The sequence below is a fragment of the Jaculus jaculus genome, chromosome 4, assembly GCF_020740685.1.
Source record: "Jaculus jaculus isolate mJacJac1 chromosome 4, mJacJac1.mat.Y.cur, whole genome shotgun sequence".
Lineage (NCBI taxonomy): Eukaryota > Metazoa > Chordata > Mammalia > Rodentia > Dipodidae > Jaculus > Jaculus jaculus.
In genome coordinates this window covers 14,790,244-14,814,104 of record NC_059105.1, presented here as the reverse complement: position 1 = coordinate 14,814,104, position 23,861 = coordinate 14,790,244, and the positions used below count along the sequence as shown (strand labels likewise).

General features: G+C 49.9%; 1 protein-coding gene across 4 annotated transcripts in view; it reads left to right on the top strand.

The window, feature by feature from the left end:
* Positions 1-14,364, top strand: part of Pnkd (PNKD metallo-beta-lactamase domain containing) — a 92,528-nt gene extending 78,164 nt beyond the window's left edge. For 3 of the 4 annotated variants that reach the window (XM_004662936.2, XM_045146838.1, XM_045146840.1), the window contains 8 exons: positions 8,190-8,305; positions 8,434-8,546; positions 9,322-9,380; positions 10,105-10,197; positions 10,527-10,690; positions 11,298-11,384; positions 12,146-12,261; positions 12,457-14,364. In XM_004662936.2, the coding sequence (XP_004662993.1) occupies positions 8,190-8,305; positions 8,434-8,546; positions 9,322-9,380; positions 10,105-10,197; positions 10,527-10,690; positions 11,298-11,384; positions 12,146-12,261; positions 12,457-12,627 (919 nt within the window). In that variant the 3' untranslated portion in view covers positions 12,628-14,364. Of the gene's footprint in view, positions 1-6,559; positions 6,689-8,189; positions 8,306-8,433; positions 8,547-9,321; positions 9,381-10,104; positions 10,198-10,526; positions 10,691-11,297; positions 11,385-12,145; positions 12,262-12,456 lie in introns of those variants that run through there. The other variant, XM_045146839.1, reaches the window with a different exon arrangement.
* Positions 14,365-23,861: the final 9,497 nt, after the last annotated feature.

The following is a 23,861-nucleotide window of genomic DNA, read 5'->3' as shown; positions in this document are numbered from 1 at the left end:
AACCCTGGTTTACATCTCATGGGGGACGGAGCTCAGTCTTGCCTCTCTGATCAGGTCATCAGCTCCATTTTCGAGACTCATGATGTCTGTGTGTCTCTATCATTGTCCTTGTTTTGAGGATGATCTGAGATAATCCATGAGAGAGGCACATGATTCAGAGCTCTGTGACCCAAGAAATTGCTACAGATGATACAATGAGCTCCCCCCTGGGGCTGAGCAAAGCCGGAGGGGGGGGGGCTGGCTGTGGACTCCAGCCTTCGCCCCTTCTCCCTCCTCACACTCCTGTCTCTTCCTCCTCCCTGTTCCTGGCTGGCAGACCTGATTGCAGATCACAGGTCAGGCGCTGTTGAGAATTCATGGCCCAGTGACACAGCTCCACCCATTGCCCTTGGATCTGGGTGACCTGCTTGGCAGAGCACCCTGCCTGCCCAGATCTGTGAGGGCAAATAGAGGGGAGGGGCATGGGAAGCAGGTGGGTGAGGAGGGACGGAGAGAATGGGGTGGAGAGCATTGAAATTGGGTGAGCCACCCCTGTTGGGCTTCCTGGGTCCATCAGCCCTGTCTTTGCCTCAGAACCCTTTTTGACTGGGCACTGTGCCACCTGCATGCCTGGCTTCTCTCTGGCTTTTCCTAATCATTCACTAACTGGCCTTTCTTTCTTTGTTTTCTTTCTTTCTTTCTTTTTTTTTTTTTTTTTTTTGGTTGGTTTTGGTGTTTTGAGGTAGGGTTTCCTTGTAGCCCAGGCTGATCTGGAATTCACTATTTAGTCTCAGGGTAGCCTTGAACTCACAGCAGTCCTCCTACCTCTGTTTCCCGAGTGCTGGGATTAAAGGTGTAAGCCACCATGCCTGGCTTCTGTTGCTTTTTACATTTGATCTTAGTCAAAAGGCCAAGAAACAATGTTAATTTATTTTTGTTTTATTTATTTACTTATGAGAGAGAGAAAGAGGCAGAGAGAGAATGGGTGCTCCAGGGCTTTCAGCCATTGCAAACAAAGTTCAGACACATGCACCACCTTGTGCATGTGACTTTGTAGATCCTGGGGAATCGACCTCAGTTCGTTAGACTTTTAGGCAAGCGATTTAACAGCTAAGCCATCTCTTCAACCCTAAATACATATATTATTTATTTCAAGGAGAGAGTATGGACGCACCATGGCCTCTTGCTACTGCAGATAACTCCAGAGGCATGTCCCACTTGTATATCTAGCTTGACTTGAGTTCTGGGGAATTGAACCCAAGCTGGTAGACTTTGCAAGCAAGTGCCTTTTTTAGGGCGGGGGGATTTTTCAAGGTAAGGTTTCACTCTAGTCCAGGCTGACCTAGAATTTACTATGTAGTCTCAGGGTGGCCTCAAACTCATGGTGATCCTCCTACGTCTGGTGGAATTAAAGGCGTGAGCCACTATACCCAGTAGCAAGTGCCTTTAACAGCTGTCTATCCAGTCCATGATGCTTTTTTTTCTTTTTTTAAATTTATTTTTTATTTTATTTTATTTTTTAATTTTTAAAATTTTTATTAGCATTTTCCATGATTATAAAAAAATAATCCCATGGTATTTCCCTCCTTTTTTCTTTTTTTTTTTTTTTTGAGATAGGGTCTTGCTGTAGCCCAGGCTAACCTGGAATTCACTATGTAGTCTCAGGCTGACCTCAAACTCTCAGTAATCCTTCAACCTCTGCCTCTTGAGTGCTGAGAAAACACATACACACACACACACACACACACACACACACATAATTTTTTATGTTTTGGTTTTTTGGGGTAAGGTCTCACTCTAGCTCAGGCTGACCTGGAATTCACTATGTAGTCTCAGGGTGGCCTTGAACCCATGTGATCCTCCTACCTCTGCCTCCCGACTGCTGGGATTAAAGACTTGTGCTACCGTGCCCTGCAAGAAAAAAAAAATTTTTTTTTTGATTTTTCGAGGTAGGGTCTCACTCTAGCCCAGGCTAACCTGGAATTCACTATTGAGTCTCAGGCTGGCCTAGAACTCACGGCAATCCTCCTACCTCTGCCTCCTGAGTGCTGGGATTAAAGGCATGCACCACCACGCCCAGTTTAAGAAAAAATATTTTTAAAAATATTTTTATTTATTTATTTGAGAAAGAGAGGTTGGAAATGGGAGCGCCAGGGCCTCCAACCATTGCAAATGAACTCCAAGCACATGAACCACCTTGTGCATCTGGCTTATGTGGGTCCCTGGGGAATTGAACCTAGGTCCTTTGGCTTTGCAGGCAAGTGCCTTAATTGCTAAGCCATCTCTCCAGCCTCCAAAATATTTTTATTTATTTATTTTTGGTTTTTTGAAGTAGGGTTTAACTCCAGCCCAGTCTGATCTGGAACTCACTGTGTAGTCTCAGGGTGGCCTTGAACTCATGACAATCCTCCTACCTCTGTCTCCCAAGTGCTGGGATTAAAGGCATGCACCAGCATGCCCAGCTGCAACAATATTTTTAAAGGAAATAAGATATTAGAGATAATTCAGAATGCATGCATCCCCACCCCACCCCGCTTCTGAGCTGCTGCTGGCTGTTCTCAGCAGACCCTGTTCTTTTATCACACTTGTGTCTGGAGCTGGGAGATGGAAGAGTTTCCGCAGGCATTGGCATTTTAACAAATGGCAGGTTGTTTTCTCAGCAGTGTGGTTTTCAGTTTAATGATATGTGTTTTGGCTTTATGCATGTTGAACCTTGTTCTCGATCATTTGTTTTGCTGGTTGAGAAGCTTTCTCCAGTCTGAGCAGAATGTGGCTTATTTATATCCTTTGTTGTTGATAGGCACTGAGGGGGTTTCCACACTTTAGTTCTGGGGGTGCACTGGACTTTCATTGAGCTTAATGGGAGGGGAAAAGGCAGAGACTGGCTTCAATGTGAGTTTACAGAGGGTCAGATAAGGAGTTGGACTCTGTCATGAACTCCAGGAGCCACGACAGGTTTGGACAAGGAGCAGGACTCTGTCACGTGGGTGCTCTGTGAGCTTGGGTTTTTGCCAGTGGTCTGCAGTTTTAACGGGAAGCAGAGCTGGATGAAGGGGACGCTCAGCTCATAAGGCCCAGGAGTGAGCTCCTCCGTCATGAGCACACCCGAGGGCAGGAAGGCAGAAGAACTGAGAGGGAGAGGGAGGGCTCACGGGTCAGGGAGACCTTTCTCAGGAGACAGGGAGTTGACTGTGGACCTGGGATATGGCCGGGGCTGATGGTGCAGCCACATGAAGCAACTGAGCTCAGCCAGCATGTGGAAGTCGTCGTCAGAGAGGCCCTGCCGCCCCGCCTCCCCGCTTCAGCACCCCCGCAGGATCCAGACTGTAGGCCAGCAAGGGCTACCCTTGTCCTCCCCACATCAAGCTTCTCCTCCAGCACCTGCCTTAGCCCAGGCCCTGCCTTTCCCAGAATCACTTGTCACCTGCGATGGGGGGCATTCATGCCAACTTTCACAGCATCCTCCTCACAGTAACCAGTGAACTTTCAGACAAGGGCTTCTCTGCTTGGACCCCCCCATCTTCCTCCCCTCACTCCCTACAACCTAGCTCTGGCCCCTGCTGTGGCACTCTTTGAGAGTTCTCCCCACCCCCCAGGCCTCCTGGCAGCACCTAGAATGTGCCACACCCCCTCCTGCTCAGGTCTTGGTTCTGTACCATCCAGAACAGGGCACACTCCATCTCTTGGTTTCCTGCTCTGAGAGAAGAGGACTTCCCTGGCTCCTTCCCTTCTGCCCATCCCAGCTTTGAGTGAGTTGGTAGATTACCATTTACCTGCTTTCTGGTATGATTGTATGGGTTCCCCTCACTCCCAATTTTGCTACAACACAAGTTCCCCTAGGCAGGGACTCTTTAGTCTATTCTCTGCTGCTCCCACTCTGTCCCAACAAGTAAAGTAAATATTTGCCAAATAAAATGTGCCCAAGAGGGCTGGAGAGATGGCTTAGTGGTTAAGCGCTTGCCTGTGAAGCCTAAGGACCCCGGTTCGAGGCTCTGTTCTCCAGGTCCCACGTTAGCCAGATGCACAAGGGGGCGCACGCATCTGGAGTTCGTTTGCAGAGGCTGGAAGCCCTGGCGCACCCATTCTCTCTCTCCCTCTATCTGTCTTTCTCTCTGTGTCTGTTGTTCTCAAATAAATTAAAATTTAAAAAAATTAAAATAAAATAAAATGTGCCCAAGAGACAGGCCTTGGTCACCGCAGCCTCTTTCTCTCCCAGACAGTGCTTGTCCTTTGTTAGGGCACAGAATCCAAACACACATGTCCGCATCCTGCACGGAGGGCAGGGACATTCGTACTTCCTCCCAGATGCAGGCAGCCATGTCCTTGCAGCTAGCTGTGCAGCTGCCCGGCTGAACCCAGAAAGGACCCTACAGTTGTCAGCCACGTGGATCTGGCAGGCACTTGACCTGGGTTATCTTGCTTTATGTCCCAAGTCAGGGCTCCACCGTTACGTCAAGGAACCCCATCTGTGCAGTCCATGGCTTGCTCGGGGCAGGCTGTAATGAGAGCCATAGCAGCTGCTCTTCCCGTGAGGAAGAATCAAGGACAGAGCAGATCTTGGGCACAGATAGGACCGGGGACAGAGGAAGGGTGATTGTATTTCATATGGCTTAACTTTATGTGTGGGAGGGTGCAAACGTGCCACACAGTAGTGCATGTGTGTAGGTTAGAGGACAACTTCAAGGTGCTTGCCCTCTACCTCTCTCTCTCTCTCTCACTCTTTCTCTCTCTCTCTCTTTTTCTTTCTTTCTTTTTTTTTTGGTTTTTAGAGGTAGGGTCTCACTGTAGCCCAGGCTGACCTGGAATTCACCATGTAATCTCAGGGTGGCCTCAAACTCACAGCGATCCTCCTACTTCTGCCCCCTAAATAATGGGATTGAAGGTGTATGCCACCATGCGTGGCTTTACTCCATCTATTTTTTTTTTTTTATTGTTGTTGTTTGTTTGTTTTTCGAGGTAGAGTCTCACTCTAGCCCAGGCTGACCTGGAATTCACTATGGAGTCTCAGGGTGGCCTTGAACTCATGGCAATCCTCCTACCTCTGCCTCCCGAGTGCTGGGATTAAAGGCGTGCGCCACCACACCTGGCTACTCCAGTTTTTTGAGACAGGGTCTCTCAGGTTGTTTTTGCTGCATTGTTTACCAGGATAGCTTATCTGTAAGCCTCCGGATTTTCCCGCCTTCACCTTCCATAGCCATAGTGCACTTTGGAATTCCAAACACGAGTGCTCCTTTGTGTCCGGCTTTACACGGGTGCTGGGAAGAATTAAACTTGGTCAGCAGGTTTGCAGTCATGTGCCTTTAGCCACTGGGCCATCTCCTCAGCCCATATTGTTTAACTTTCATTTTAAAATAATTTTAAACTTACTCAAATGGAACAAAGAATTCTCCTGTCCACCTGGCTCAGCTCCCATGACTGTTAACATCTTTCATAATCACAGTACAGTTCTCAAAACCACCAAATTAGCATCAGTACAAGGCTATTGACAACTCTTGGTTCTTACTCAGATTTCACCAGCTGTCGTGCCAATGACCTTTTTCTGGAGTAGAATGAGATCCAGGGTTCTGTGTGGATTCCGCAGGCTGGGACAGCTCTTCAGTAGGCCCGCTATGGCAATGAAACAGGCACACTGGCCAGGGCTTTGTAGCAGTTCCTGCATCTGGGTTTGTCTGAGGTTTTTACACAAACAACTTACATTTATGTGTCTTGGGCATGAAGCCCATAGAAGTGAAGCTGCACCCTCTTTGGTGTGTGTCATATATGTGTGTCATATATGTGTGATATTTATATACATTATTACTGTGGAGATTAATGATTTTTCCCCTTGTTATGCACTGGGGCTGGAACCTAGAACCTGGAACCATTGAATTACTACACCCCCCAGCCCCAGATTATCTTTTGTTTATTTTTATTTTACTAAGAAATATTTAGAAGCTGGGCGTGGTGGCGTATGCCTTTAATCCCAGCACTCGGGAGGCAGAGGTAGGAGGATTGCCCAGAGTTTGAGGCCACCTGAAAACTCCATAGTGAATCCCAGGTCAGCCTGGGCTAGAGTGAGACCCTACCTCAAAAAAAAAAAAAAAAAAATTAGGACTAGAGGGATGGTTTAGCAGTTAAGGCGTTTGCCTGCAAAGCCAAAGGATCCCAGTTCGATTCTCCAGGACCCACATAAGCCAGATGCTCAGGAAAGGCTTCTTGGAGAAGAGCTTGGACTCAGGACAAAATCTAGATCAACAGAGCATCCCATGCCCAAGAGAAGGCATGTGGGTAGGGATGGCCCGGCTACAGTGCTTTTCCACCACCGCTGCTCCAGACCCCCAGGTTGCCCACCTTTCCAGTTTGTGCACCATCTCAAACTCAGAACTGTCAGCTTGACATCAGGCAGCTGCCACCGTCGATCTGAAATCAGCCCTTAACCAGGGCAGGAAAGGAAGGGTGGATGAGGAGCTTTCTTTACGACGACTCATAGCCTGCTCGCTTGCCCCTGTGCAGCAGAATGGGTGCCACGAGTGAAGTCTGTTTAGTCAGCACGCGCCAGCAGCGACATGCCAGCAAGCCCGAGTAAATACTTGCCGAGGCAATGAGTGAGGAGAAAAGCAGCCATGCGCTTAGATGTGGGAGCACCTCGTCTGATACATGCCCGCCCCTCCCCCATCTGCTGCCCTCTGCCCTCTCCAAGAACATTGCGAAGATCAAATGGACACTTTGGGTACATTTTTGCAACTTCAGTATGTCTTTAAGCTTATATGTTTATATTTTCATTTATTTTTTTAAATTTATTTATTTATTTGAGAGCAACAGACACAGAGAGAAAGACAGATAGAGGGAGAGAGAGAGAATGGGCGCGCCAGGGCTTCCAGCCTCTGCAAACGAACTCCAGATGCGTGCGCCCCCTTGTGCATCTGGCTAACATGGGACCTGGGGAACCGAGCCTCGAACTGGGGTCCTTAGGCTTCACAGGCAAGTGCTTAACCGCTAAGCCATCTCTCCAGCCCTCATTTATTTTTAAAAATCAGTTTCCTCCCTTTTTGCATTTGCTTTCTTCCTCTCAGTTGTCCTCCCTCCTTTCCTTTTTTTTTGGTCAGGGTCTCATGTATTCCAGGCTAACCCTGAACTTGCAGGAACCTGTAATTTCTTTGTTCCCTCTTTTTCCTGGGCTGTCTTTTCACCACATGGCCTGAGATAGCCTGGGATCCCAGTGGGGTGAGGGTGGATGGTCAGTACACCCAGCTTCATCTTTCACTGTCTTTTTCTACCAATCAGCTCGACAGAGCTTTCTACTTCCCCTAAACAAGCTGTGCTGTCTGATGCCCCTTGCCTCTACCCTAGTGGCTCTCAAAGTTGGTCCCTAGACCAGCAGCAGCAATAGAACCACCCAAAGGAGTTAGAAATGCAAGTTCCAGGGCTGGAGAGATGGCTTAGCAGTTAAGGTTCTTGCCTGTGAAGCCTAAAGACCCAGGTTCAATTTCCCAGAACCCGCATGAGCCAGATGTACATGGTGGTGCATGCATCTGGAGTTCATTTGCAGTGGCTGGAGGCCCTGGCACACCCATTCTGTCACTAATAAATAAATTAAATTAAAATATTGAAAAAATGCAAGGTCCAGCTGGGGGCTATAGCTTGTCTAACCTACATGGTATCCTGCAGGAATGGTGGCACACGTCTGTAATCCCAAGCCTTTAGGAGGTAGACGCAAGAGGATCAGAAGTTCAAGGCTATCCTTGGCTACATAGCAAGTTCAGGGTTAGCCTGGAATACATGAGACCCTGACCAAAAAAAAAAAAAAAAAAAGGAAAGGAAGGAGGACAACTGAGAGGAAGAAAGCAGAGGAGAGGGCTGGTTCATCCCAGGCCGCAGCCCATACCTGCCAAGTAGGGACAGCGCAGTGATTGCTCCTTAGCAGGTTCCAGGAAGATTGTGATTCATGTGAGACCCCGACTACCATTCTCTTGCAGTTTGCTGTACCTGACATCGGCCCTCCTGGCTCCTCTCTGCCGTCACCCTCCATGTCCCTCCCGCAGGCTCGGCTCCGTTTAAAGACCTCCCTTTCCAAGCCTCCCGTGACTTCCATTTCCTCTGTCCTTCGCAGCTCTGAGCAGGCACACAGTAGGCGCATTAAGCGGTAGTGGAAGTGACATGGAGTAGCCAAGAGAGTGCACATGTAGGGCCTCTGGGCCTCCTGAGCTGACCTCAGACCACCTTTCCTCCAGGTACAGCCTGTACACCCGCACCTGGCTTGGGTATCTCTTCTACCGACAGCAGCTGCGCCGGGCTCGGAATCGCTACCCCAAAGGCCACTCGAAAACCCAGCCCCGCCTCTTCAATGGTGAGTGCGGGCTGGCTGCCACCCGGGGCCAGCACCCCATGCTGGCCGGCCTCCCCCCACTTCCCTCCTCACCTGGGCTTCGCGCCCCGCCCGCCCGCCCCCAGCCTCTGCGTCTGCCTTTGCCCCAGGAGTGAAGGTGCTTCCCATCCCCGTGCTCTCGGACAACTACAGCTACCTCATCATCGACACCCAGGCCCGGCTGGCCGTGGCTGTGGACCCCTCGGACCCGCGTGCTGTGCAGGTGAGGGGAGACGGGAGAACGGCGGGGGGGGGGGGGCGCCTGCACTCCCCGTCCCGCTGCCCACCCTGCGTGCACACGCACGGCATGCCCCAACAAAGCATGCGTGAGGGGGCGAATGTCCTAGAACGGCCAGGAGAAAGGGGAGCAGAACCAGGGTGTGGGGTGCTGGCCCGCTTCTCAGGCCTCTGTCAGCACCTGGCTCTCTCTGCCTCTTGTGTGCATGTATGTGTGGTGCTGGGAGAGGAAGCCAGGGCCTCCAGCATTCTATGCACATGAGCCCTGCACCCCTGAGCTGCCCCCAGCTTTCTTACACTTTGTTGCTCAGTGTACGCGTTCATACGTCAGCCTCCCGCCCTGCAGCCCCCTCAGACCTCCCCACCGGCTGCTGCACCCATGCTTCCTCTCTGCTCTTCCTCCTTCCCCCTCCTTTCCTAGTTTCTCTTTCTCTAGCCCACATCATTCTTCATCTTCCCCCATGTCCTCTCCACCCGGCCTCGGCCTGACTTTTATTATTTATTTATTTGTTTGACAGAGAAAGAGGGAGAGAGAGTGTGAGAAGGGGCGCTCCAGGGCCTCTAGCCACTCCAAATGAACTCCAGACACGTGCGCCCCCTTGTGCATCTGGCTAACGTGGGTCCTGGGGAATTGAACCTGGGTTCTTTGGCTTTGTAGGCAAACGCCTTAACTGCTAAGCCATCCCTCCAGCCCCCTCAGCCTGACTTGTAACGTACCTCCTGCATCCTGCTCCTGCCCTCATTGACCCCTCTTTCCCCAGGCTTCCATTGAAAAGGAGGGAGTTTCCTTGGTCGCCATTCTTTGCACCCACAAGCACTGGTAAGGGGCTGGAGGAAGGGTCTCTGGGTGCAGATAGCCTTCCCTGACCCACCCTTGGGCAGCTGGGCTTGTCAGGCATAGGCCCAGAGAGGACCACCTGGGGAGCATCAAAATGGGCAGGACTGGGCTGGGCATGGTGGCACACACCTTTAATCCCAGCACTTGGGAGGCAGAGGTAGGAGGATCATCATGAGTTTGAGGCCACCCTGAGACTACATAGTGAATTCTAGGTCAGCTCAAGCTACAGCGAAACGCTACCTTGAAAACACACACACACACAAAATGGGCAGGACTCACTTTTCTCATGAAGTCACTGGGGCACAGATGGAGGAAAGGGGTGCATTTCCCACCACCACACTTAGCAGCTTAGGTGCCTCAGAAATGTCACGTAGCTTCCGTTCTGGGGCATGTAGTTGATGCGCTGGGCACATCTCTTCCATCAGGGAAATGACAGGTCTGAATCAAGGGATCTCACCGTTCATCTAGGGGGGCACCAGGGTTGTCAACACCAAGCACGTGTGGTCAGGTCCACTTGGAGGAATTTGAGACAGCTGGAGCTTAGAGTCCAGAAAGATCAGTCGGCATTGACCAGGGGGCGCACAGCAAGTTAAGTGGTGACATTATGAGCAGGGAAATAGCTTGAACAAAGGCTGAGAGATGCTTCAGGAAAGAGGGAAGGCACCCCCCCTCCCGCCCCACCATGCCCATCTCTGTCCTCCTGCAGGGACCACAGCGGAGGGAACCGCGACCTTAGCCGGCGGCACCGGGACTGTCGCGTGTACGGGAGCCCTCAGGATGGCATCCCCTACCTCACCCAGTAAGTCCCCAACCCACAGATGGGAACACCCTTCCTCCCTCCAAACGGCAGGTCAGGCTTCCGGGCTATCAGCAGCTGAATCATTGCTGACACTTCTTCTAGAGAACTGGTTCAAGCCTGTGAGAAAAAAACTGTCCCCACTTGCCCCCAGCTGACCCAACTATGGTCAGAAGAGGAAGGGAGAGGTTGTGATTTGGGACCCTGGTTACTGGTGGCTTCTCCCTGGTATGGAAGTATACCTTCCTGCAAGTCACCTAGCCCTTGGGTCTAAAGCAGAGGCATGGTGCAAGCTGGCCCCCCCTCCCCTGTTGCTTTGCCCCTCCCCCCAGCCCCCTGTGTCATCAAGATGTAGTCAGCGTGGGACGACTTCAAATCCGGGCCTTGGCCACCCCTGGCCACACACAGGGCCATCTGGTCTACCTGCTGGATGGGGAGCCCTACAAGGGTCCCTCCTGCCTCTTCTCAGGGGACCTGCTCTTTCTCTCCGGCTGTGGTGAGTGTCCCCAAAGAGGGGGAAGTGGGATGACGAGGGAGGGGCAGCCACAGTCCTGTGTCACTTATGGAAGCACTTGCTTCCAACAGAAGATGGCACCTTGACTGTCACTTCCATCTTTGTCACCCTATAACGTCCTCAAGCTTTTCACAGGGGACGGACCAAACTGGACGATCTTTAAACAAAGACCTCACGGGCCATTTGTGTCCACTGGGTAGGGCCTGGTTCTCCAAGACAGCAGCTGGCAGAATGAGGCCAAGGAAAGCTGAGCATGTCTAAGTGAGAGGGAGACCAGGTGGGTGAGCAAGGACCCCAAGTGTCCTAGGCTTCACAGTGTCGAAGGGCAGCCTGGTCCAACAGGCAGTCAGTGGAAAGAGCAGTTCCACCCTCTGAGCCTCAGCTGTAGGAGCTCAGCCTTGCCGTGGTGTGCGTGTAACCTCGCCTGGGCTCTGTCAGAAGAAGTAATTTTTGAGCCAGCTTCCAGTTGGAAGGGGGAAGTAGATCCCTCTGGGTGGCCAGGCAGAGCTACCTTGAAAGGCTGGTCCTCCCCCCTCTCCATATACCTTTATCACACTGTGTCTTCCTTGCACACCTCAATCTTACCCAGGACGGACCTTTGAAGGCACTGCGGAGACCATGCTGAGCTCGCTGGACACTGTGCTGGGCCTGGGCGATGACACGCTGCTGTGGCCTGGTGAGATTCCCTTCCCTTTCTTCCCAGCCCCATGCTTTGCCTGGCGCAGGCAATCTCCTAGCCCTCCACGTCCCCAGAGACTGGCCTGGCTCAGTTCCTGGCCCGAAGGTGACATGGTTGCTGCTGGGCTGAGAGTATCTCTGGCTGCCCTTCCTCCTGGAGCGCAGTCCTGGCCAAGAGGAGCCCCTGCCCCTCATGCCACTGTCCCCTCGAATTAGCTCTGGGCCTCTTGTGAGCCACGAGGACCCGGAATACCCTGGGAAGCTATTCATAGCCAGCTCCCCACATGGAAAGTAGCCTTTGCTTATCTAAGAAGACAGTAAATCCATTCCACATGTATCCATTGCCCTATATTTGGTGAGCTCTCAGAGCGTGCGTTCATTCACGTGATAGCATGTTATCCCCGGGCCCAGTACCTAATACATACCAGGCTCTGTTCTAGGCACTGGGAACGCTGGGCATCTGTGCCCAGCTACATTATAGTTTTCTCCACTTGGCAAATGAGAAAACTGTGGCTCAGAGAGGTGCTGTGTGTGAGGTCAAGCCGGGGAACATAATGGCCTCTCAGCCCCAAGGCTAGTGATTTTCTCCATGAACCGCCTTTCTCGCTTCTCCCTGGCAACTGTGCTCTCAGTTGAGGTAGCTGCCCTCTCCCCTGGCTCCCGGGTAGGTGTGGGCCCGGGCCTTGGGGTGGGGAGGACTTCTGACCTCACCAGCCGTCTCTGCCCCACCCCGCCCCTGGCCCTCGCGGCTGTGGCTAGGACATGAGTATGCGGAAGAGAACCTGGGCTTCGCGGGCGTGGTGGAGCCGGAGAACCTGGCCCGGGAGAGGAAGATGCAGTGGGTGCAGAGGCAGCGGATGGAACGCAAGGGCACAGTGAGCACTGGGGCTGGGGTACACAGACACTCGTTTAGCCAGCGCCCATCACTGCCCAGCCTGGGCCTGTGGCACCTCCCAGAGTTCTGACCCGAATAAGTCAGGCCCTAGGAGGGTGAGGCTGTGGCAGGCTCTCCTGTGTTGGGTCCCTTCTCCAGCCTCTGTCCACTCATCCCTGTGCTTTTTGCCTTGCAGTGCCCATCCACCCTGGGAGAGGAGCGTTCCTATAACCCGTTCCTGAGGACCCACTGCCTGGCCCTGCAGGAGGCTCTGGGGCCAGGGCCAGGGGACGGGGATGATGGCTGCTCCCGGGCCCAACTCCTGGAGGAGCTGCGCCGGCTGAAGGACACACACAAGAGCAAATGATGACGCCCCCGGCCGGCCACCCCCATCCAGGCCATCCCCATGGAGGGGAGCCCAGCCACCACCTGCACCTCACCATCCTCTTATCACTAACACACCACCACCACCACCAGTGCCCACAGCAGGCACCATTCCCCCACACTGGTCAGGGAGGGGAGGGCCAGGGCCATGAGACTGTCAGGAGGGTGCAGCTGAAGGCTTAGAGACCCCAGAGGGCAGCCGGATCAAGATGAGAGGAAGAGAGGACCCAAGACCCCAAGACATCTTCAGACTTTGCTACCTAGGAGGGTCTCCCTCCCATCCCCACATCCAGGCCGAGAGCCAGGACACGAGGTTGTCTTGGCTCCCCTTTTGGAGGCCTCACTCCCACTGTAGCCCTGGAACCCAGGGCAGCAGAGCCATGAGCAGAGTGAGTCTGTCATCTGCCCTCCCCCAGCCAGGGTTGTCAGAGAAACTAACCCCCAAAGTGGCCTCAGGTGTGGTGCCTTCGATGAGTGGTCAGCAATGGGGCAGCCAGACTCTGGGTGACGGAGACTTAAGCTCCACCCATCACCCTGCCTGACATTCCAGGCAGAGCCTCCCTAAGAACCCCCAAGGGCTGGAAGGAGGGCTGTGGCCAATCCCTGCCCCAGTGGCTCCCTGGAAACCTAGAGGGGGCGGGTCCTGGTTGCAGATGCTGGGATGCAGAGCCACACACCTTCCCTGTCCATCTAGCCTGGGCCTGCTGCTGCCCTCTGCCCCTGCCCTGGGCCGCAAGGACCCTCCTGCTCAGGGGAGAGAGCAGCGGTTTGCCTCAGCAATGCCTTTCTCCTGTTAGCCTTTGTTCTTAGGAATTCCTGCTTGCCTTCCTCAGTCTCACTTAATCCCTGTTGCTTTATCCTCTTTGAGTTACTAAAGGATGATTTTTTTTTCCTTTAATCCTGACACTCACCTAACCCATTGCAGTTTTCCAAGAACATTCGTTCCCATGTGACTTCCCACTAGATGCCAGGCCCCATCCTGACCAGGAAGCGGGGCGCTCTGGGCAGCAATGTGCAGAAATCAGAACTCTGGGAACAAGGAGCTCATGCCAGTAGCAGCCTGTGGGAGCCCAGGCCCCGGTTCTCCCTCTGCTCAGCCCTCCTCCGGCTCTGCTTCTCCTCTGGCCTCCAGTCCAGGGCCCTTTGGGGTGAGAGTGAGGAAGGGTCTGTAAGCACAGCACGCACACCTCGGCTCAGCCAGAAGCCGTGTCTCCCTGCCGGGGCCTTCTTTCAGACTGGGTCATGCCCCCGGCCAGCCTCATATGCTCTCAGTTTCCTCCTCATCGGGTCTCAGCCGCCCTCTCTAGCCCCAGCCTCGGGAACCCACTTTAGCAATACAACCAGACTAGTTAGCCACCCCCACCCCCAACCCCCAAGACATGCAGTTTCACGCCTCTGTGCCTTTGCTCATGCCGTTCCTGCAGCTGGAATGCCTTCCCGCTCCTCCTGCCTGCTCTCCTCTCCCAGGCTCCCCCCAGGAAGGCATCCTTTGCCCCTCCCCTCCAGGCTTCCTCTGCACCTTGTAAATGCTTCTCTTCTCCCCCCCCACCCCCACACCTATCACACCGTATTTTACTTGTTTACATTTTTGTCTCCCCTTCTAGACTGTGAACCTTTAAGGGCATGGACTGTATCTTATGCATCTCTGTCTTTCTGCGCCTAGCACGGTGCCTGGCACACAGTAGGCGCTCAATAAATGTTGAATGAATGATTTAACCAAGGTCTGAGTATTCAGTGTCTTGTCTATACTGCTGTGTGACAGTAGCAGAAAACCCAATCGCTGTTTCCTGACTCCGTTCCATGTCCCGTAACTGGTGGGGTGATTTCTACTGGAAGAGCATTAATCAGCCTAACAAGCGCAAGGCCCCAGGTTCAATCCCCAATACTACTAGAACAATCCCAAAACAATGTCCTAAACATATTCCTTGTGCATCAATTCAGGGTTTGCAATGTGCTTGCCTCGGTGTTTTCCAAGGTTCTACAGAGATGTGCAAGGTGCCAGAGCAGCCTGGTCTACAGAGATGTGTAAGGTACCACTGGGCACGGGAAGGGTGTGATGTTCCTAGGCAACAGTGGTGAAGCCCTTTCAGGGACGCAACCTTGGCTCTAGGCTGGCTTTACTGCCTCTGTAAAAAGAGAGCCAGACTCAGGGTCTGTACCTTTAGTTGAGCACCTCTCTCCAGGTAAACTTTAACATCAGTTTGATTTCATTGTATTTATCTTTGGTGTCAATATTTGTTCCCAACAAGTGAGACTGATTTTTGGTTCATAACAGTGATTAAAGATATTAATTGAAATAGGAAAACTTAATTATAATTAATTGAATAGGAAAACTTAACCATGGCAAAATTCCCGAGGGGGGACTTGAATGGCCAAAGACCAGGAGGTTCCACCTTTCTGAAGAGCAGTGGCTCTGTGATGTCTCTGGGTAACCTCCAATCTAGTGGATGAGCCCAGGACCTAGGCCATCTGTTCTGAATGCTGGACAAGCATGTCCATCTCTTGGAGCTGGCCCTGCCCAGTCACAACCAGACATGCTTTTGTTTGTAGTATTGTTGGTGCCTGGGTTTTAGTCCCAGCTCTGTCATTGAACATCCAAGTGACCTTGAGCAAAACTCATTTCCCAGGACTAGAGAGATGGCTTAGCTGGCTAAGGCTCTTGCCTGCAAAGCATAAGGACCCAGATTCGATTTACCCAGTACCCACATTAGCCAGATGCACAAAGTGGCACATGTGTCTGAACTTTGTTTGCAGTGGCTAGAAGCCCTGGTGCACCCATTCTCTCTCTCTCTGTCAAATAATAAATAAATAAAGTATTTTTTTAAAAAAAATTCAACCTCTTTTCCAGCATGGTAGCACACACCTTTAATCCTAGTATTCAGGAGGCAGAGGTAGGAGGATTGCTATGAGTTTGAGGCCACCCTGAGACTGCATAGTGAATTTTAGGTCGACCTGAGCTAGAGCGAGACTCTACCTCAGAAAACAAAAACAAAAACAAAAACCCTCAGTTCCCAATCGCATGGTGGTGCACACCTTTAATCCCAGCACTCAGGAAGCAGAGGTAAGATTGCTGTGAATTCAAGGCTATCCTGAGACTACATAGTGAACTCAAGGTCAGACTGGGCTAGTTTGAAAAACTAATAATAATAATAATAATAATAATAATAATATTTTTGTTTTATTTATTTTTTTATTGGTCTTCTGAGGTAGGGTCTCACTCTAGCTCAGGCTGACCTGGAATTCACTATGTAGTCTCAGGGTGGCCTTGAACTCACAGCGATCCTCCTACCTCTGCTTCCTGAGTGCTGGGATTAAAGGTGTGCACCACCATGCCCAGCCTTTACTTACTTTCTACCTGCAGTGGAAAGTTGGCCTCTAGAAGTTCTAGCCTCACTGGGTCAATAGCTCATCAAATTTAGCAGAGCTGCCAATATTTCAGGCTTGCAATGGTCTACCTTGGGTCATATGCCCAATCTTATACCAATCACAGGACTTACAGAAATAGGCTATTCTGATTAGTCAGGACGGATCATACCACTAAAACTAGATAGATTCTATCAGTGCCAACTAAGCCACATGGGTACCTACCCAAGAAGTGATGAAGAACTGCCAAATCATAAACCTTCACAACAGTTCCACTGCGTAGGGTAGTCTGATGGGAAAAGGTGTATTGGAGCCTTTGAAAAGTGCTGCACTGTATTTCTGAAACTATGATTATGGAAAGGAAATAGGGGTGAATACTTGGTCTCAAAGATGTTTGAATAGGGGCTGGAGAGATTGCTTAGCAGTTAAGGCACTTGCCTACAAAGCCAAAGGACCCAGGTTCAATTCCCCAGGACCCATATAAGCCAGATGCACAAGGTGGCACATGCGTCTGGAGTTTGTTTACAGCAGTTAGAGGACCTGGTGTGCCCATTCTCCCTCTCTCTTTCTCTCTCTCCCCCTGTCTCTCTTTAATATATATATATATATATTCCCCCCCCCTTTGGTTTTTCAAGGTAGGGTCTCAATCTAGCTCAGGCAACCTGGAATTCACTGTGGAGTCTCAGGTGGCCTTGAACTCACTGCGATCCTCCTACCTCTGCCTCCTGAGTGCTGGGATTAAAGGCGTGCGCCACCACGCCCAGCTTAAATGAAATATTTTTAAAAGATATTTGATTAATACATAGTGTTTTAAAAAAAGTTCTTTTGGGCTGGAGAGATGGCTTAGCGGTTAAGCGCTTGCCTGTGAAGCCTAAGGACCCCGGTTCGAGGCTCGGTTCCCCAGGTCCCACGTTAGCCAGATGCACAAGGGGGCGCACGCATCTGGAGTTCGTTTGCAGAGGCTGGAAGCCCTGGCGCGCCCATTCTCTCTTTCTCCCTCTATCTGTCTTTCTCTCTGTGTCTGTCGCTCTCAAATAAATAAAAAATTAAAAAAAAAAAAAAGTTCTTTTTCCCCTCTGGATTATAGGCTGCTTGGGAGATAGAAAAAAGAAAGGGCATTCCAGGGAAAGAACAGCAGAGGATGTTGCAGAAATAAATGTGGAGAGGGCTGTAGAAATGGCTTAGTGGTTAAGAAACTTGCCTACAAAGCCAAAGGACCCAGGTTCAATTCCCCAGGACCCACATGAAGCCAGATGCACAAGATGGTGCATGCATCTGGAGTCTGTTTGCTAGACATCCTGGAGTACCCATTCTCCTCCTTCTCTCTCTCTCTCTCTCTCTCTCTCTCTCTCTGCCTCTCTCTCTGTGTCTTTCTCTGTCACTCTATTTGCAAATAAATAAATATATTTTTAAAGATAAATTTGGAAATTGTGTGTGTGCGCACAAGCCTTTTGGGGTCATTTTGGTCAGCTAGGGGCCCTTTCACATATTAAATCCATTGAAAGTAGGTGGGAATCTGATCCTGCTGTTCAAATGACCCAGGCTTGGGCAAATGCAAGAGAAGGGACTTGAAGTTGGGCCAATCCTGGTACAAAGACAGGTTCTGCCTCTGACTGGCCCTGTGCAGCACGGGTCAGCTGACTCCCCACTGGATGCTCAGCGATGCTCAGAGAGCAGCGGCTCCTTCCTCTGAAGGCTGTTCAATAAACACAGGCCTCCACCGTCTATTGTGGGCAGTAGAACAAAGTGTTTGAGGACTCTGGGGCCAGGGAGATGGCTCAGTGGGTAATGTTTGCAACACAGCATGAAGATGTAAGTTCAAATCCCCAGCACCCTTGTAAAAACTGGCTATCGAGGAGCATTTCTGTAATCCCAGTATTGGAGAAGAAGACAGGAGGATCTTGTTGGCTAGCTAGCGCAGCTGATTTGAAAATTTAGAGTTCAGTGAGGGGCTGGAGAGATGGCTTAGCAGTTAAGGTGCTCACCTGCAAAGCCAAAGAACCCAGGTTCAATTCCTCAGGACCCATGTAAACTAAGATGCACAAGGTGGCTCATGCATCTGGAGTTTATTTTTGCAGCAGCTGGGAGCCCTGGCATGCCCATTCTCTCTCTCCCTCTCTCCTTCTTTCTCTCTCAAATAAATAAATAAAAATAAAATATAGAGTTCAGTGAGAAACCTTGTCTCAATAAAGTGGAGCATAATTGAGGAAGACACCAGGGATCAACCTCTGGCCTCCTCACATGTGTACACATGTGCATACACACATACAAAACTCAAAATCAGGCATGGGGATAGACAGATGATTTACTGGTTAAGGCACTTGCCTGCAGAGCCAAAGGACCCAGGTTCAACTCCCCAAGACCCATGTAAGCCAGATGTGCATGCTTCTGGAGTTCATTTACAGTGGCTGGAGGTCCTACCATATCCATTCTCTATTTGCCTCTTTCTCTCTTAAATAAATAAATGATATTTAAAAAGAATAAGGCTCGGGCTGGAGACATGGTTTAGCGGTTAAGCCCTTACCTATGAAGCCTAAGGACCCCGGTTTGAGGCTCGATTCCCCAGGACCCACGTTAGCCAGATGCACAAGGGGGCGCACGCATCTGGAGTTCATTTGCAGTGGCTGGAGGCCCTGGCGCGCCCGTTCTCTCTCTCTCTCTGCCTCTTTCTCTCTCTGTCACTCTCAAATAAATAAAAACAAACAAAAAATATTAAAAAAAAAAAAAAAGAAAAAGGCTCGGAGGCACCATTTATGGACAGATGACCTTGGGCAAGTTAGTTATTTAACCTTTTCATCCACCAAGTACGGGTGATAATTGTATCAAGCTGAGACACTTGTGAGCACTGGGTGTGTTCATGTGTGTGGAACTCAGCACGTCTTCCTTCTCCCATCCAGGGTGGGTTGGTGGCTGTGGCTCAGTAGATGCCTGCCTCAGTGACCAGAGCATTGATATTCCACATGTGCCCCCGGCTAGCCTGTTCTGTTCACACTGGTCCAAAAAGCACCACTGTGCACCTCAACAGCTCTCTCCCAGGAGGATCAAAGATGGCAAATGGGGTGGTAGGCAATGGGCTCATAAGGACCCACCATTGCCAGAGAAGCTATTAGTAGTCAGTGACTTTCTTTTCTCTTTTTTTTTTTTTTTAATTTTTATTTATTTATTTGAGAGCGACAGACACAGAGAGAAAGACAGATAGAGGGAGAGAGAGAGAATGGGCGTGCCAGCCACTGCAAACAAACTCCAGACGCGTGTGCCCCCTTGTGCATCTGGCTAACGTGGGACCTGGGGAACCGAGCCTCGAACTGGGGTCCTTAGGCTTCACAGGCAAGCGCTTAACCGCTAAGCCATCTCTCCAGCCCTCTTTTCTCTTTTGAGACAGTCTTGCTATGTAGCCCAAATGGTGATAAGCTTCCTATGTTAGCCTCCCAAGAGCAGGAATTATAGATACAGCCCATCGTGTCCAGTCCCTCCTCCTCTTCTGTTTGATTCTGTGTAGCACAGGCTGGTCTGGAGCGCAGGCTGGCTTCATTCTCACGGCAATCCTCCCTAAAGTACTAGAATCACAGATTATACATATATATATAATTTTGTTGGTTATGCATGCTGGAATCAATCCAGGGTCTTGTACATACTAGACAAGCACCCTAATACTCAGCCACATTCTTCCTCCCAACTGCTACCTTTTCTTGTAATTTTGTCCCGGTAGTAAAACACCTATAAGTCTAGCATTTGTGAGACCAAAAAACTATTTTGTCAAACTTTGCATAAATTGACATTATGAACACAATAAGGTTTGCTTTCTTCCTCTTTCTTAAGCTTTCTAGTTTTTTTGTTTGTTTGTTTGTTTGTTTTTGTTTTGTTTTTTGAGGTAGAGTCTCACTCTATGTCAGGTTAACCTGGAATTCATTGCCAGTGAGCATTCTGCCTCTGCCTCCCCAGTGCTGGGATTAAAAACATGGGCAACCATGCTGGCAGCTTTCTACTTTTTTGTTGTTGCTGTTGTTTGGTTGGTTGGTTGGTTTTTCGAGGTAGGGTCTCACTCTAGCTCAGGCTGGCCTGGATTTCACTATGTAGTCTCAGGGTGGCTTCAAACTCATGATGATCCTATGTCTGCCACCATGCCCGACAGCTTTCTACTTTCTTAATTTTGTATTTTTTGGACAGTGTTACTAAAATATAATTCACAAAACACTCTGTTATATAATTCAGTGGGGATTTTTTTGTTTGTTTTTGGTTTTGGTTTTGGTTTTTCGAGGTTAGGTTTCACTATCCTAGGCTGACCTGGAATTCACTATGCAGTGTCCGGGTGGCCTTGAACTCCAGCAATCCTCCTACCTCTGCCTCTGTTGGGATTAAAGGCATGAGGCACCACATCCCATCTTATTTTAAAAATATTTTGGGCTGGAGAGATGGCTTAGCGGTTAAGCGCTTGCCTGTGAAGCCTAAGGACCCCGGTTCGAGGCTTGGTTCCCCAGGTCCCACGTTAGCCAGATGCACAAGGGGGCGCACGCGTCTGGAGTTCGTTTGCAGAGGCTGGAAGCCCTGGCGCGCCCATTCTCTCTCTCTTCCTCTATCTGTCTTTCTCTCTGTGTCTGTTGCTCTCAAATAAATAAATAAATAGATTTAAAAAAATATATATTTTATTTTTATTTATTTATTAGATAGAGAAAGGGAGAGAGAGAGAGAATGGGCATGCCAGGGTCTCCAGCCACTGCAAACAAACTCCAGACATGTGTGCCCTCTTGTGCATCTGGTTAACATGGATTCTGGGGAATCGAACCTGGGGGTCCTTTGGCTTTGCAGGCAAATGCCTTAACCGCTAAGCCATCCTTCCAGCCCCAGCTTATTTTTTTAACAAAGTTTTTTTTTATTGACAATTTCCATAATTATAAGCAATATCCCATGTAATTCCCGTAATTCCCTCCCTCCCCCCACTTTGCCCTTTGAAACTCCACTCTCCATCATATCCCCTCTCCCTCTCAGTCTCTCTTTTATCTTGATGTCATATTTTATTTTTATTTATTTATTTGAGAGAGGAAAAGAGAGTGAGAATGGGTGCACCAGGGCCTCCAGCCACTGCAAACAAACTCCAGATGTATGCACCACTTTGTGCATCTGGCTTATATGGGTCCTGAGGTATTGAACCTGGGTCCTTGGGCTTTGCAGGCAAACGTCTTAACCGCTAAGCCATCTCTCCAGCTCCCCGCCCCATCTCATTTTTTAACAAGTTTTTTTTGCACACGTGTAGTGCAGTGTGTGTGTGTGTGTGTGTGTGTGTGTGTGTGTGTTCTGCGTGTCTGAACACCCATGTTTTGCCACCTCTACACCTCCACCACTTACTGTGCCGTGCGCCCCCTGAGGTGGCTGTAAGGGACATTAGTTGTTCTGCTCATCACTGTTCAGCCTTGAGCTGGAGGAGTCTCTTACTGACCCCAGAGCTTGCTGGGTTGTTTGTTTGTTTGTTTGTTTGTTTGTTTGTTTTGCAAGTCTGGCAGTTTGCTGGCCTCTGTTATTATGGGGCTGGGATTTACAGACCCATGTGGCCACACCCAGCTTCTTATGTGGGTTCTGGGGATGGAGTTCTACAGTCCCGCAGGCTCCCTCAGGCCCTCGTGCGTGCGCAGGAAGTAACCACTGAGCCATCTCTTCAGCCTGAGTGTTTATTGTATTATTTAGCATGTGTATGTGCGTGTACACATATGCATGCATGCACAGCCAGAGTTTGATGGCAGGTACCTTCCTTCACGGCTCCCCACTTTGTTTACTGAGGCAGAGTCTCTCACTTGAACCCAGAGCTTGCTGACTGGGCAAGTCTAGAAAGTCAGTTTGCCCCAGAAAAATCTCTGTCTCCGCCTCCTGGTGCCACACTCCCACAGCATGTGATGAGTGCTGGCAGTCTGAGCGCCAGGCCTCACACTGGAAAGACAAATGCTTTAGACACCGATTCATCGACCGGGTCCATGATTTAAACTCTTTTTCTTTTGTATTTTATTTTATTATTTATTTATTTATTTGCAAGCAGAGAGAGAGAGAGAGAGAGAGGGAAAAGAGACAGAGAAGGAAAAAAATGGCTGCACCAGAGCTTCCTGCCACTGCAAATGAGCTCCACTTTGTGCAGCTGGCTTTCCGTGAGTACTTGGGAATCTAGGCTTTGCAGGCAAGCACTTTAACTGCTGAGCCATCTCTCCAGCCCGATGTGAACTCTTGATCCATCTGCCTCAGCCTCACAAGGGCTGATATTCCAGGCATGTGTCACCATGCCTAGCCCAGGTTCTTTTTTTTTTAAATTTTTTGTGTGGTTTTTCAAAGTAGGGTCTTACTCTAGCCCAGGCTGACTTGGAATTCACTATGTATTCTCAAATTGGCCTTGAACTCACAGCAATCCTCCTACCTCAACCTCCAAACTGCTGGGATTAAAGTCATGTGCCGCCCCACCTGGCAGAGAGAGAGAATGGGTACGCAATGGCTTCCAGCCACTGCTGCAAGTGAACTCCAATCACAAGTGCCACTTTGTACATCTGTCTTTTACATAGGTACTTAGGAACCGAATTCAAGTTGTTAGGCTTTATGGGCAAGTATCTTATCTGCTGAGCCATCTCTCCAGCCCCTCCCTTTTTATCTGCCTCTTTCTCTCTCAAATATGTAAAATTAAAAAATAAGTAATTTCCGCACTCAGGAGTCAGAAGTAGGTAGATTAGAAATTCAGGGCCCTCCTCAGCTACATAATGAGTTCAAGGCTAACCTGGGCTGAGCTACATGAGATTCTGCCCCCCCCCCCAACAAAAAAACGAGCTGGGCATGATGGTGCATACCTTTAATCCCAGCACTTGGGAGGCAGAGGTAGGAGGATCACTGTGAGTTCAAGGCCAGTTTGAGATTACATACTGAATTCCAGGACAGCCTGGACAAGGGTGAGACCCTACCTCTAAAAACAAACAACAACAACAAAAAAACTTGAAATACTGAACATGCACAATGGAACACACATTCAAAAATGCTACAGAGAGGAGAAAGAATGGCCACCTTATGCATCTGGCTTACATGGGTTCTAGGGAATCAAACCTGGGTCTTTTGGCTTTGAAAGCAAGTGCCTTAACCACTAAGCCATCTCTCCAGCCCTGATTCTTATTTATTTATTTATGAGAAAGAGGCAGAGAAAGAGAATGGGCACACCAGCACTTCTAGCCACTGCAAACTCCAGACTCGCGTGTCACCTTGCGTATCTGGCTTATGTGAATACTGGGGAATCAAACCTAGGTCCTTAGGCTTTGCAGGCAAGCACCTTAACTGCTAAGCCATCTCTCCAGCCCCTGATTCTCTTAATTTTACACAGAATGCTAAATCTTCTTAAATTCACTAATGGTCCAGCATGGTAGTGCACGCCTTTAATGCCAGCACTCAGGAGGCAAAAGTAGGAGGATCGCAGTGAGTTTGAGGCCACCTGAGACTACACAGTAAATTTCAGGTTCAGTCTAGGATAGAGTAAGATGCTATCTCATGGGCTGGAGAGATGGCTTAGCAGTTAAGCGCTTGTCTGTGAAGCCTAAGGACCCCGGTTCGAGGCTCAATTCCCCAGGACCCACTTTAGCCAGATGCACAAGGGGCCGCATGCATCTGGAGTTTGTTTGCAGTGGCTGGAAGCCGTGGCACGCCCATTGTCTCTCTCTCTCTGCCTCTTTCTCTCTCTGAATGTCACTCTCAAATAAATAAATAAAAATAAAAAATAAAAATAAAAAAAAATAGATGCTACCTCAGGAAGAAAAAAAAGAAAAGGCAAATCCTCTCCCTGCTGGCTAAGCCTCAGTGTGGTGAAATGGGTTGATTGCCCTTTAAGAGGCAGTAGCTAGCTTC